General features: G+C 38.8%; 1 protein-coding gene across 1 annotated transcript in view; it reads right to left on the bottom strand.

The window, feature by feature from the left end:
• LOC135404391 (ras GTPase-activating protein 1-like) overlaps positions 1-15,400 on the bottom strand; it is a 125,196-nt gene that overhangs the window by 74,831 nt on the left and 34,965 nt on the right. Inside the window, exons 2-5 of the mRNA XM_064639122.1 lie at positions 7,811-7,960; positions 5,230-5,365; positions 4,297-4,367; positions 660-777 (exon numbers count right to left, since the gene is read on the bottom strand). Coding sequence (XP_064495192.1) covers positions 660-777; positions 4,297-4,367; positions 5,230-5,365; positions 7,811-7,960 — 475 coding nt within the window. The remainder of the gene's footprint in view (positions 1-659; positions 778-4,296; positions 4,368-5,229; positions 5,366-7,810; positions 7,961-15,400) is intronic.

The following is a 15,400-nucleotide window of genomic DNA, read 5'->3' on the forward strand; positions in this document are numbered from 1 at the left end:
AAACAGGTGAAGCAAACTCTACTAATAGCAATATGCTGAAAAGCAAATATCATCAGGACTCCAAAGCAATGATGAACTTTCTTTAAAAGAAGCATGTGGGAGGGTGGGGTGGGTGTTTTTGTCCATTAAATCATCTCTTGTTCTGCAGTAAATCAATTATCTTTATGTCACTTGATTAGCTTCCTGACTTAGAATAAGCCCTTCTAGGTATAATTAACTCATCAATATTTTGATAACCACACTTGGCCCTTAAACAAAAAAAAGAAAACAAAGACATACCGCAAAATTTCAATCTATACATTTATGAATATTTCATAACAAACGAAAAAAAAGAATGCAACTGAATGACTAGCAAGTTATTTATCAGGACCGGTGAGTTTAGGGAACTGCTTAATAAGTTCACGGTATCATTTGTTTGCACATGAACTTGTTTGGATAACATAAATATGTACTTTGTTTGGATATTGAACTAGACAATGGTTTGTTAAACTATTTAAAAACTGGAAGATTCAAATACTGCAGTAATGTTTAGAAAAGTACATAAAGTCAGGCAGCTAAATGCCACTAGTTTGGTTTAATTTCAATGTTAACTTCCACATACAACTAATAAAAAAATCAAAACTCAGTTCTTCAACAGATTTGAATATAAAATTACTTACCACTTCTTCTACTAGGTCTTCTACTATAAGACCTTGTTCATCTGTCCGTAGGTTTGTAACCCACATCCAGCCATCTTCCAATTCATTATGGACAATAAACATATCTCCTTTAAGGAAACTGAAGAGAGTTACAATAAGACATATGTTAGAAGTACAATAATAATACAAAGTTTAATGAACACAGTGAATTCTTGAGCATAGTTTCAGCAAAACATTTGAGAAAATCTGATCATGGAACATACATTTGTTGATATCCCAAGCACACCATGTGCATTTTTCATGCAGTTTAAGTAGCTATGAATATCACTTGAATATTTATCCTCCTTTAATTTACATTTAGAATCTAATAGATACTTTAAAGTACACTAAGGATACATAAAACAAAAATCACCACAACAACATTAGAAGACAGTAACATTCTTTTATCAAGAGGGATCAAATACTAAACACGAGTAAAACAATCAAAGATTTCCTTAATAGTCTAAGAAAATAATATTTCTATCAAAACCTAATTTTGTATAATAAAGCCTATGGAATATCTACTATTTAGGTATTTGGCTATGAAGATAAGTGCTAAAAAGGAGATACAGAATAGTTCCTTGAAAAAACATGCAGATAGCTGCAAAAAGAGTATAAATACAAAGCATTAAACATTCAAGAGAGTTTCATTACCGGAAGGTTAGTATAAGTTATTCTTTAAGTGTAATCCCAAACTCAGGTATACTGGTCTTCACTAGAATAGAGTTAAATTTCTTCATAGTAGATCCTATGGGGAGGCAGACAGTGTGCTTGAGGACTGGCTGGGCATCAGTCTGTTGGTGGTGTGCAATTGTTTTCATTTGTATCACTTGTTTTTCTTGGATTTTATTTTCCTCTCGGTGGGTGGGATTTTTCCCCCTTACAGTTTTTTTTTAATTTCTCTTTACCAATTAAAAATGTCTTTATCTCAAGCCACAAATGTCTCATTTTTATCCCTCTAATTCTTCCTGCATTCCACCAGGAGGGAGGGAGCAAGATGCTGTGTGGTGCTTAGCTGCCATCTGGGATTAAACCACAACAGTCCTTTTTGGCACCCAACGTGGGGTTCAAAGGTTTTGAGATAATAACAGATTTGACCAGAAGGTATTAGAAGAAACCTATAATATAATTATATCTGTTACAGTTGCTGGTCACAGTATTGATGTATCTGTTCTCAACATTAATTTATCTAATCCGTGCCACGCTCCCTTTTTTACTGTACATGTTAAAGACTGGTTTTGGCTTTTGTAATTTTCTGTGCTCTGTAGCGCTTAGTGGTGTTTTGCCTGGGAGATTTATTATTAAAACGCTGGCCTTGAGCTTAATCTGCTATTTGGGCTCTGTACTGATTCCATGACTGTACTTTGGGAACTGTCTCATGGAGACAATTAACAATTATGCTTCCTCAGAGAGGTTTTTTATGGAGGAAATACAGATTGGCACCTTCACCTTCTTCCGTGATGTTTTCTCCCTCGTTATAACCAATGGTCTGGGACTTCACTCCCAGATGCTGATGAAGTGATAGAACGTTTGAAAAAAGATGCCCTGGCTATTCCAAAGAGGCACAACTTATCATATTGTACTGGGGCCTGGCCTGCACCTACCAAACACTGTTTAGTACTGTTCAGCACCCTCAAGGAGGGAGGGTCTTCTGGATCTGAAAACATACCAAGAGACACTGTGGCTAAATCGGAGACCCAGCCTTCAACTATATCAGTCACCTCTATAATTAAAAAGAAACAATGGAAGCAGAAGTCCATTCAGTAAGGGATGAAGAAGCTTCTCCTAAGTGGGAGCAGCAGAGCAGTCACAAGAACAGGAGGGGAAAGAATGAAATCATAAATGAGACAGAAACCACAAAATCCCTATCCCTAAGCAAGCAGTGAGATAGGCAAAGCCATCAACCAGGTGAACAAATAATCATATGGTTACTCTGATTCTGGGATATTGGAGCCAACAGTCAGGAATCAGAGGGTAAGGAAACGCAGCAGCTGGGATCCCTTGTTGTAAAAGGGGCAGGAATCCTCAGTCTTAGGAAGCAGCTTCCATCAAGTGTGAAGGACAGATATTCCTTCAAAGAAGAACCTGCAAATTCCCAAAGCAAATGGACCACCACTGAGGGAGGTATCCAGTATCTGAGGGAATTAGCCGTGGTAGAGGCGATCTATAGCAACGTGGATGACAACCAGGTATCCAAAGAGCCAGGTGAAATCCTGTGCACGTGGTCCACATGGTGAAAGTTTGTACAAAATGCACTGACATCGTACACCACCACCCCAGCGGTAATGAGCTGGAGAGATAAAAAAGCACCAACTGTGGTTGAATTGGCCAGCCAACTTGAGAATTCAAAGAGAATCTCATTTCCTCCCTGCATCTTGGCTGTGGAGAAACTGTCCCAACAATTGTCCTAGCAATTAAAGAAGGATAAGTCTTCCTCACCCATACTAACCAGCATCTTGGCTATTAAGAGTCAGCATTTTTGTGTTCAGGGGAGAGGGTTGCCAGTGACACACTCCACATGCCACCCTGTGGTTCTATCTGCGTGACCATGGGGAGGACATAAGGAAGTGGGATGGTGAACCTACCTGGAGACTAGAAGCTCAAGTACAGGAACTGCAAGACAAAACATCAGCCAAAAGGCATCCAGCCAGGAAAATTACTGCCCCAGTGTCTGATGGTGCTTAGTTGTTGGCTGGGGTTAAACCATGACATCAGATCATATGAAAACCTTTCATTGGAGCACAGAGGGACTTCTCAATCAAGTCAAATGATGTATCAGGGATACAGGCAATAGCTACATGGTACTGAAGCTCATCAACTACTAGTTCAATCCAAAATTAGATAGCAATTTTCTACTGAACATCTCTTATTTGAGAGGGTGTGACGGATGCACCCATTCTGAGTGAACAGTATTAATTACCATTTAATAGTTGTTTAATCATTAATAAAATCCTTTTAGTTAACCCCACAATGATGACTTCTATTAATAATTCATCTGTGATAGAGTAACAAAAAATGCATTAACTTGAGCACAAATAAAACAGCAATAAAAATAGCCTAATGAAAATACTTAGAATGAATTCAGCTACTAATGAACCTAAATCTTAATGTACAATAAACAGCTATCAGTTCTATTACAAAGAAGTTCACAACAAGTTATTGTGTGAAAGACTGGTTGAAATTAACCCTGAAATACTTCAAGCTTTCTAAATATTAATTATGAGATTAAAATTAAGTCAAGATTCCCTAAAATACATACCATCTTCAAGAATACATTACAAGAGTATAATATGTTAATTTGACCTAAACCAGTGTACTTTGTCCCAGTTTTACGGTGAACAGACTATTTTACCATGCATCTCAGGAAAGCAGTATTAATTCCAAGCAACTAGTATGTGTTCTTCTATTAGATATAGGACTGTTGGTTTTGCATCCTTTCCACATAACATATATCATATGAAAAGAAACAAAAGGCAGTCATCATACCTTTAACCTCCCAGAGTGTTAAGTCTAAGATGCAATTGGAAAGTATTTACATAGTGAACATATACCTAAATCATTAGGATTTATAAATACTCCAAGAATTTCACATGTGCTTCTACCTATTATTAAAACATACCTTATTTCATCAGTTTCTGGCACTTTGGTGTAAGGTAGAATTGCTCGAACTCTCCTTCTATCCTCCACAGGCTACAATTTTAGAGAAGAGTTCAAAGATATTAATTTTCCCTTTCATTCTAGTGTAGACTTCCTCTCCCTAACATCATGCTATTCTGAGGCAAAAGACTGGTAATAATAATTTGTATCCCTTTGCTAGTTTTAAGTTTTCAAAGGGTCAAAAATAGTAAGAACTGGAAATGCTCAATTCCTAAAGTTACCTGCAAAAGTCCTCATTTTGGTTCTAGCATTCTAACATTATCAGTCATGCTATCTACAAAAATCAAATTACCAACAATGTAATTCCTATGAAAGAGTACTTTAGAACTTTCTTCCTCTTAGTGGAAATTTATGAAAGTTTAACATTCAGAAACATCTTTATTCGAGGGGGGTCATTACTGATAATTACTGATACTGTCTTAAGGATAGTCACTTGAAAGAAGCACAGCTTTCAGGAACTTTGGTTATTTCAAGGACATGTATTTCAAAATCTTTGCTACAAAATAGTAATATTATTTTGAAATACTTTATTAAGTCTGAGTAAAACCCTAGAGGCTAACTACATTACAATGGTGCTCTTTAATAGCCAAGAACCACACATTTTCTTGTTTATCTCAAATTACGTACAATGTTATTACTACATTTGGAGATAACTGCAATACCTGATATCTAGCTTTCTCATTACAGATTTTCATTAAAAAAAAAGTTTTTATCATTACTTTCTATCAGTAAAACCATGTTTATATATTCTTTATACTTCACCATATGCTGAGATAGGTCTAGAACTAGGAGAAGCCATCTACAATGCTTTTTTCATAGAAAACTATGAATATTGAATACAAGATTAATTATATCAATATTTAAGTAAATGACATTTTAAAGTTTTACTACTTGCCTCTGGAGGTGCTACTGGAAAGAATAGTTTTTCCCCCTTCAACAAACAAGACACATGACTGTAATAACCAATTAGGTCCGAGAGTGAAGCAAAGCGACGTCCACCAATGTAATAATCTCCACACATGGCGATAATTCTGTTAAAGAAAAGGAATCTTGACAGAAGATCTTTTGGTACAAATCGTTGGGGTGGTTTGGGTTTGTGGGTTTTTTTGAAAGGAAATTAGGATGAAGTTGAGTTTTTAAAGCAGGCTGTCTACATTCAAAATGCAATATTACAAACTCACCCTTTCAAAATGTTAAAAGCTACCTGGAAAGGCAACTTGGAGAAGGGAGAAAATACTGACAGAGGGATTGAACGATTCCTTTAGTTACACATAGGAAAAAAAATGAACAAGACATTTGATCTACTTAAAGACTATTATTTTTTGGTAAAAATTGGGAAATTATCAGTTTTATGAAACTTGCAGAATGCTAAAAACAGTTTCCAATAAATTATGTAGTAAATGGAAAAACATCATACTTTCCACCAGAACTCTTTGTTGCAGAGTCAAAACAATCATTTTTAGGATCATAGAATCAGCTTGGAAAAAATCTTTAATATAATGGGTTTTTTAATATAATGGGACGTTAATAGTCCATTAACCCAGCACTTCCAAATCCACCACTAAACCATGTCCCTAAGCACCACATCTACATGTCTTTTAAATACCTACAGCGATGGTGACTCCACCACTTCCCTGGGCAGCCTGTTCCAATGCTTGACTACCCTTTCGGTGAAAAAATTTTTCCTTATATCCAATCTAAACCTCCCCAGCACAACTTGAGGTCTTTTCCCCTCATCCTATTACTAGCTACTTGGGAAAAACAGACCAATTTCAAATTAAACCTTTCTTCAGAACACACAGGACTAGTAAATACAAAGAGTTCTGTAATTACAGAAAATTGTCAAGGACAGGATGAAAATATAAAGATATTCCTCCCCAATATTTTATATCACTCAACAACTCACCAAAAAAAATACTACTGCAGTCAAAAAGAATTCAGTTTTGATGGACTCATACACTCTCTGTCAATCATATGCTGCATAAACATATGCCCATATCCAACTTGGGGGAGGTGATTTGGAGAACTTTGACCTAAAATACTGATATTTTAGTCAAACAGAAATATTTAAGGAAAGTGTAACCCTAAAAATATCACTTTTAGGAAACAAATATCAGTGAGATTGTTGAGCAATGAAAATTTCACCCATTTTTGGCAGAGAACAAGTTTTGGTGGAAGTGACACTTCCAGTCTGTGGGACACAGTGGGCACATCCCTATATTTGGCTGAAATAACTTCAAGACTGCTATTCTTGAGGTTGGAAAAATGTTTGAGTGTAGCATCTGCCCTTTTAATAACAAAAACATACACACTCTGCAGTCAACAAGTGAAACCAAAAGCATGTCTTCTATGAAGACCAGTATCAGAAAACAAATTAGTTTCCTTCATATAGTTATCTCTTCGCATATTTAATGGATCCAAGAAAAAAGATTCTTTAAGATTTGAAAAGATTATAAGGATCCCTTTCTTAGAAAGTAGCATTTAATGGTTTCCTGTTTTCTATCTGAGATGCCAGAAACAATTTTATGGTGGACAAAAACGAACATTCAACACCTGATATTGGCTACAATAAACAGAAGTTATTAAAAATAGGAGTCTTAAAAACAAACTTAAAAAACAAGTATTAACGTAATTTCATTTTCTACTACTGCTACATAGTAATCAGTTCCCTAACAAGAATCAGTATAGCTGAGAAGCATGAATTGTTAGCTCAAGACAACACGATACAAACATGAGCATGCTATTTGTTCACTTTGGAAGCAAATTTGCTTTCTGTTTATTTCTTGTTATCTGGATAGTTGACAAAAGTTTTTTCTATTGCTAAAGATGCACTCGATATCCTATTTTGTGAAGATGAACATTACACTGCAGCACACTACTTTCTGACTTACATTCAAGTGCTTCCCAGAACATGTCATTTACACTAAATGAGACTAAATTAATGTATATAACTTACTAATGGTAAAATAACCCCGGTTACAAGTTCAGATAAATGGATACTTGTATTTAAAACAACTAATTCTGACATAGACTGAAAGCTGATTACAGCAAATCCTCATATTATTAAATACATAACCTTTGTTTCTCCTTTTTGTATCTTTTTTGTGAACACCCAGATTTGCTATGACTTTGACATTAAAGCATGTCCTGTAAGCTGCAATAACTGAGGAATAGACTCAAAACAATCTGATTACTACTAAGAAGCCTGCACATTACTGTAAATTTAGTCACAACAGCTTTAGACGAGCTTTTCTATCCTAATGATGTTGTTTTCCTCACATTTTCATTCTTTAGCCTGTAAAGGAATTTTTGTAGCATGGTTTAAAACAATTAAACCTTAGTAAAGAGTTATACCATACATGGATAAAAAGAAAAGATATTCAATTTATAATACAATTGTTTTCTGTACAAAACTAAGTTCCGAACCCACAAATAAACAGGTTACAGTGTTTTAAAAGAAAACATTTACTTCTCACCTGAAATGATTGACACTTGTTTTACTAAGGAATGAAAGTACAAATGAACCCGGTCTCCGATCACTCTCTCGAATAAGGTAACTTCCAGGTTTTCCTGCTTGCCAAAGACGTTCTTCTGCAATTGCTCTGTCAAGTTTTCCATGATACCACCTAAAAAACATGTAACAATGGCTGTCCTTAAAATTTAAGGCTTCTATTTATTCTCACAGAACAGAGCTATGAAACTAATGAAAGTTCTCAGTTGAAACTGATAAAATTCCAAACCTTTTTTTCAAATAATGTTATCAGATGTTTACATGTGTAACGTCTCTCAAATTACTTATTTCCAATACACAATTTGTAAAGCTTCACAGGTTCAGATAACCTGTTTCCCAAAATAACTCACACCCGAGAAAAGCACTCTGAACCATCCAAAGGGGACAAAGGCTCTCTATAACCATCTTTTTCTTTCCTCCCCAGTTTGTACATTTTCAGTAAATGAGTAGAACCAGAGGGAACTAATCTGACTGAGACTGTTGTATTTTAAGCCTACTCAGGCTTCAATTCAGGCTATACTAACCTGTTTCTCAAACGACAAACACAGATCACAGTACCAAAATTTGCACCTAAACAAAAGGACAGCAGTCACACCAGACTATATTTCAGCCAAAAAAGTCTTCCCCAAACCCAAGATGCAACCTATTAAAAGCAAATACAGATGCATGGTAACTCACAGACTTCATAATATGACAAAAGAACACTTCAGTTTAAGCCAAAGGTTAAACTCATTAAAACATTCCTTACCCTTACCTCAATTTTGACCTCTTTCTACCCCAAACAATCAAATGGGGGGGAGGCAGTAGTGGAGGGAGCAACTGAAGCAAAGCCAAGTGTTGCTCTCAAAACCTTTTAAATGGGAAAATTTTATACAGCTAATATTTTATACTATTTAAATTATCAACTATTTCAGACCATTCATCCATTGATTCTACCAATTCACACGTCTTGCAAGAGTTGCAAAAAAAAAAAACAACATTTCAGAAGTGATATGAAAGTGATCTTCTGGCTTAACATACACAAGAAAAAAATGAAAAATTGCAAAGTTTAGAGTAAACAAAAGAACCAAAACAGCAGTTTTGTTATAATAAAAATCTTGCCAGAAACATTTTTTCTATGAAATAAAAGTCCTCAAAGCCAACTTTCACTTCCATCAGAATGAAAGTCAAATAAATAAATTATACAGATCACATATACCAGCAGAAGCAGTACCAGTGTAAACACTGTTTGCATTGGCAAAGCTGCAGTCTTGTTAGTATAGTGCTCTCCTTTGCATCTCCTCATCCTGAATAAAACAAGTTCAACAAGTGAAAGAATTGTTTTGTCTGTACACTGTATTGCACTTGAGGCAAAGTTAAAAAGATCAGGTCTGTGGTGGGTTGACCCCAGCCAGCATCTAACTACACATACAGCTGTTTGCTCTCTCCCAACTCCCATCAGAACAGGGTAGAGAATAGTAAGAACAAAAGCAAGAAAATTCATGTGTTGAGAAAAAGTTTAATAAGTGAAGAAGGGCTGGGGGAAACAGAAAAAAAACCAGAAGGAATTCAAAGTCAGTCATTCTCTACCTCCCACAAGCAGGCCAATATCCAGCCAGTCTCTGAGCAATGGCTACCTTGGAAGACACACACATACTCTTTTCTTTTTTTTTTCTTTTTTTTTTTTTTTTTTATTGCTGAGCATGACATGTTATGGTATGGAATCCCTTTGGCTAATTGGCTGATTTCAGTCAGCTGTCCTGGCTGTCTCTCCTTTCAACTTCTTTCCCACCTCTAGCCTACTTGCTTGAGGGCAGGGGAACACTGAGAAATGGAGAAAGTCTTGACACTGTGCACACACTGTTCAGCAACAGTCGAGATATCAGTGTGTTATCAACACTGTTTTAGCCACAAATCCAAAGCAAAAGCACCACAGGGGCTACTATGAAGAAAGTTAAGTCAAGCCCAGTGTCCTAGTTGCAGGGGCCAGGACCAGTTTACCACTATGTAGGTATAACCAAAACTGTGTATTCTACACCCTCTATGCCATTTCTGATGGACTGTTAATAATGGATTGTTTCAGCAGCTGCCCAGGGCACACCTGACACCTCAGGCTACAAGCTGGGTATTAAAGAACCCTGTGATGCAGGGGAGTGTTTCTTTGTCTTTACACCAATGACTCAGCTGTGATAATTCCCCTCCAGGGAGGCATTAGCACCTTCACACCCAGCCTGAGGGGTCATGTCTGCTAATGGGCCATAATGGACTGCCATAATAGGCAGCTGCAGAGACCTAGACCATCAAAGACTCCAAAAATATCCCATGACTCACAGAGTTAAATCACCCATTGTGAAACTCCCCACCCTGGGGGAGGTAGTGGGCATTCCCACCTGAACCTAAGCATATATAATCTTGGGGTTTTGGGACTTCTGGTACCACTCGTCGGATCGAGAGGAGGACCAGAACTTTAACAGGACTGAGACTGCCACTCTTGACAAGACTGTGATCATTACTTCGACGGAACTGCCACCATCATCTGGACCAACAGGTTTCCTTTCCTTTTACTTTGCCCCCAGGGGGACCACGTGGTGCTCAGCGCAGGGGCTAACAAACACTGTTCTGTTCTTGCCCCAGGGTGCTGGGTTATACATCTGTATCATTGTATTTATTGTAATCTTTTTAGTAAATTGTAACTCTGACTTGTAATCTCTCTTGAGTTGGGTTCATTTCTCTCGCCAGTTTACTTTTAAACCAGTACACCCAGCCAAACCCAGGACACCTTTAGACGGCTCTGTACTATTTAGAATTTTATAGGTCAAGATCAAAAACTTAAATTTGATGCTGTTCCAACTGCCAAATGCTTAATGCATTCAGTTAGAAGCAATGCTTAACATCTCTCAACTTCATACCAAATGTAATTTTCCCCCAAAGAGATGCAAAATGGTGTCTTACCTAGTCATTCATAAAAAGAAAGCTGCCCCACTGGCCAGGACTACTATCAAATGTACTCATTTCAAAGAGTAACTCACTATAACTAGGATTTATACCTTTCATCGTTGCCAAGGACAGGATGCCTATAATTTCTAGTCATCTCTTATTTTCATGCCTAGTCCTAACTAGGAACACTTGTATTTTTAAGTTCTCAAGTTTTAACTGACAACAGTTCATAGAATCATAGAATATGCTAAGTTGGAAGGGACCCACCAGGATCATAGAGTCCAACTCCTGGCCCCGTGCAGGACACACCAATAATCACACCATGTGCCTGAGAGCATTGTCCAAATGCTTCTTGAACTCAGACAGGCTTGGTGCTGTGACCACTTCCCTAGGGAGCCTGTTCCAGTGCACAATCACCCTCTGGGTGAAAAACCTTTTCCTGATATCCAATCTAAACCTCCCCTGACTCAGCTTCAAGCTGTTTCCTCGAGTCCTGTCACTGGTCACAAAAGTGAAGAGATTGGTACCTGCCCCTCCACTTCCCCTTGTGAGGACGTTGAAGACGATGAGGTCTCCTTGAAGAACATGATGAGGTCTCCTCTCAGTCTCCTCCAGGCTGAACAAACCAAGTGACTTCAGCTGCTTCCCCTCCAGACCCTTCACCATCCTCATGGCCCTCTAATAGCTTAATGCCACTTTTATATTGTGGTGACCAAAACTGCGCACAGTACTCAAGGTGAGGCCACACAAGTGCAGAGCAGGACAATCACCTCCCTCAACCAGCTGGCAATGCTGTGCTTGATGCCCCCCAGGACACAGTTGGCCCTCCTGGCTGCCAGGGCACACTGCTAATTCATAATCAACTTGCCATCGACCAGGACCCCACAGGCACTGCTCTCCAGTCTCTCATTCCCTAGTCTATACATACAACCTGGGTTGCCCCATCCCAGGTGCAGAATCCAGCACTTGCCCTTGTTAAACTTCATGTGGTTGGTGATTGCCCATCTCCCTAATTTGTTGAGGTCTCTCTGCAGAGCCTCTCTGCCCACAAGGGATTCAACAGCTCCTCCCAATTTAGTGTCATCGGCAAACAGTATTCCTTCAAGTCCTGCATCCAAGTCATTTATGAAGATGTTGAAGAGAACTGGGCTGAGGATGGAGCCCTGCAGAACCCCACTACTGACTAGATGCCAGCCTGATGTTACCTCATTCACTATAACCCTTTGTGCCCGACCTGTGAGCCAGTTGCTCATCCATTATGCAACATGGTGATCCAGCTGTGTGCCGGACATTTTGTCCTGAATGATACTGTGAGAGACAGTATCGAAAGCTTTACTCAAATCCAAAATTATTACATCTACTGGCTTTCCTAGATCAACTAGGTGGGTTACCGTTGTAGAAAGAAATCAGGTTCGAAAAGTAGGACTTTTCCCTCATGAAGCTGTGCTGGCTGGCTGTGACCAAAGACCATGTTGTCCTACAGGTGTTTTTCAATACTTCCCAGAGTAATTTCTTCCATGATTTTACTGGGCACTGAAGTGAGACTGACAGGCCTGTAATTTCCAGAGTCCTCCTTTGTAGCGTGGCGGTACTTTACATGGTAAAGAAGGAAGCACGCTCTTTGTGAGATGGTGAACAAAGAGGATTTATTTCAAATTCGGTGCTGGTTTTATCCCTTCAAACCATGTGACTTCTTTGACCAATAAGGTTGTCTATGTCGGTGCATGCTCTTTTGGGCTTCTCTGCCCCGGCACGTACCCCATGCCTTAAACACGCTCCCTACATCACCCCCCTCTTAATTATCTAAAGAAGTCACGAAAACAGTGTAAAAACAACTGTGCAAACAATCAGAACAGTACATTGTAAACTACCAAAGCTCGCAATGACCCAGCACATCACTTGCTTTGGCCCCTTGTACTTCTATTTTAAACCTTTTAAAACTTTCTTTTATTCCTATAGGGTAGTGCAACTTGGAGAAATAACTTTATTAACCTAGAGACCTTAGCCCAACCATGTATAAACTTATAACCTTTATTAATCTGAGGGTTTTTAAATAACTGGGGAGTTCAACTTTATTTAAGAAACAGGATAAGCTTAGCAAAACTAAATTTTCTTAAAGTGACTTTGTGGCGGGGGTAATGTTATTTTGTGAGGTGTTTTGTGTTTTAATATTTGACTGGTCAAACAACTCTATTCATTCACTCTTCTCATTCATCGGCGGCCGCCACTCATTCATCTCACACACATTCACAGATTTTTTACAGACTGCTTTTTACCACATTGGTTGTCTCTTAATGTAAACCTGAAACCTGAAACATAAACATAACTCTTTTATAACTTCTGCGTTACTCTGGTTCTTGCTTCTGGATTGTGTACCTAAATAGGGTTTTACACACCTGGAAGGAATCCACTTAAATTCTTTTCTTGTAGCCACGCAGGCGTAGCCTCGTCTCCAAGTGACGAGATCTAATGGTCTCGTCCACTGCCCTGAATTCAAGTTTCTTACCATGACCGGTGGTTCGGGAAAGGCACAAGCCTGGGGCCTGTGTTGCTTTTCATACCTGCTTCTTTCAGTGCTGTCACAATTTAAAAAATTGATAACATACATGGCTTTTTACAGATGTTCTTGCAGGCTATACAGATTCTTCCCCTTTTTTGTTGTTCATTGAACATGTGTTTCAGTGTGTGACGTGCTCTTTAAATAATTGCCTGTCTTATGGGTTAGTGTGGAAATGCTTGTGACGTGAGAATTTTCCTATTTGATAGGAGGTGAAGCTGATTTATTATTAGTGTTAATCTGCTTTGGGGTACCAAAGGTTGCTAAGCAACTAAGCCAGTGTGTTTTACACTTTTGGTGTTTTGTTCAGTGGATACTGTGGCAGTTATGTTTTGTGGATGTGTATCTCAGTTTTTGTCAGTCATTGGTCCTGGCATGTTAGCATGTGATTTTGTGTGTATTATATAGAAATCAAACTTTCTATGAATCACAAGAAACCAAGCAGAACGCATTTCAAACAACAGGTGAGGGTTAACAATATCTTGAAGAAATTAACTCTCAAAACGGGAGATTATAGTATAACAGGAACTAGTTACAACATTAAAAAGTTGTTCGGAAAATTTCCCCAAGGCAATATGAATGGCAGCCAGTTCTAGAACCTGTACAGAAGTTTGGTTCATGGTCTGTACTTCTCGTTCCCACTGTTCTGTGGCAGGATTTACTCAAGTCATTGCAGCCTTTTTTGTTTTTCCCAGATGCATCTGTGAAGGCCATGAGACCTTTTACTGGTTCATTTTTGCATCTGGTTGTGACCTTTAAAGGTAAACTACTCATTTCTGCCCACAATCTGTGTTTAGGGAGATGGATTGAAATATTACTATCAAAGCTTGCTAAGGCAACTTGGAATCTTACGTTCTCAGCTAGCATCCAATCTAAATTGTCCTTCGTAGCTGGGATGTAGATGATGGTAGGATCCATTCCGTCCAGTTCCTGCAGTCATCCTCTGCTTTTAATGACAAGCTTAGTAAACATTTTGTTAATGGTCCACACAGTCTTAGGTGGTGTGTGGGGCAGAAAGAGCCACTCTAGAATTAGCAGCGAGTCTTTCTCAGTCTGATCTCACTGAAACAAGATTGCAAATGTCTGGTACCTGTTGGGAACTAAGGCTAGGCAGATTTGCAGTTCAGGATTTCTCTTTCTGCCCTGCCTATTCTCTTGGCACAAATATCTAACACCTGCTTTGCCTCTGCTGTCAGAGACTTGTTAGACGTTAGGTTGGAGTGCCCCTTTAGCAGTACAAATAGAGGGTGTAGCTCGTCTGGTGTTATGCCTAAAATAGGCCTTAACCAATTTATGGCCCCCAGGAGTTTTTGCAACTCATGTAAAGTTAAAGTGTCCTTTACCTCGAGCTGCAGTGGCTGTGTGGAAATTTCTTGCTGTGTGATCTTCCATCCAAGATAAGTCTAGGGTTGTGATGGTTGGATCCTCTCTGAAACAACCTGAAATTCTGCATCTTGGACAGTGTTGGTTAGAGCAGTAATAACAAATGGCAGTTCATTTCTTGTGGCCGTGGTTATTTATGTGTTATCTATATGATGGTGTATGATAATTGCCTGATTTTTCGTCGGGCTGTTTTGCATCCTCTGAGGAAGGACAGCCCAGCAGTGCTGGCGGTCTTGCATGGGCTGTGCATTGTTCAAGGCCATGATGGAAAGTGTAAACCTTGGCGCATTCTCAGGGTGCAGAAGGATGGTAAATAAATAGTTCTTTAAATATATTATCATTAGAGGCCAATTTGTTGGAAGCCTTGCAGGTAAGGGCAGTCCAAGCTGCTATGCTTCCGTATGCTTTGTGACTGTTTTCTGCTCTTAACATTTGCACTGTTTTCCACTTCTCACCTTTCTTGGGGGTGCAGAATACAGGGGTATTTTTGGGGCTGGTTGTTGGCACATTGTGGCTTGCCTTAAGCTGCTTCCTCTCTTGCTCGGGAAAGCGGGTGGCAGAAAAAAGGATAGCGAGCAGCACGGCAGCAAGCAGTACGATGCTTATGGCATAGCTTTTGCCTTGCTTATGGCACCCTTGGTATAACTCAGCCCATTCCCTGCTGCTTAGGTATTTGTGGGATGTTGCTGCTAAGGGTCT

The sequence above is a fragment of the Pseudopipra pipra genome, chromosome W, assembly GCF_036250125.1.
Source record: "Pseudopipra pipra isolate bDixPip1 chromosome W, bDixPip1.hap1, whole genome shotgun sequence".
Lineage (NCBI taxonomy): Eukaryota > Metazoa > Chordata > Aves > Passeriformes > Pipridae > Pseudopipra > Pseudopipra pipra.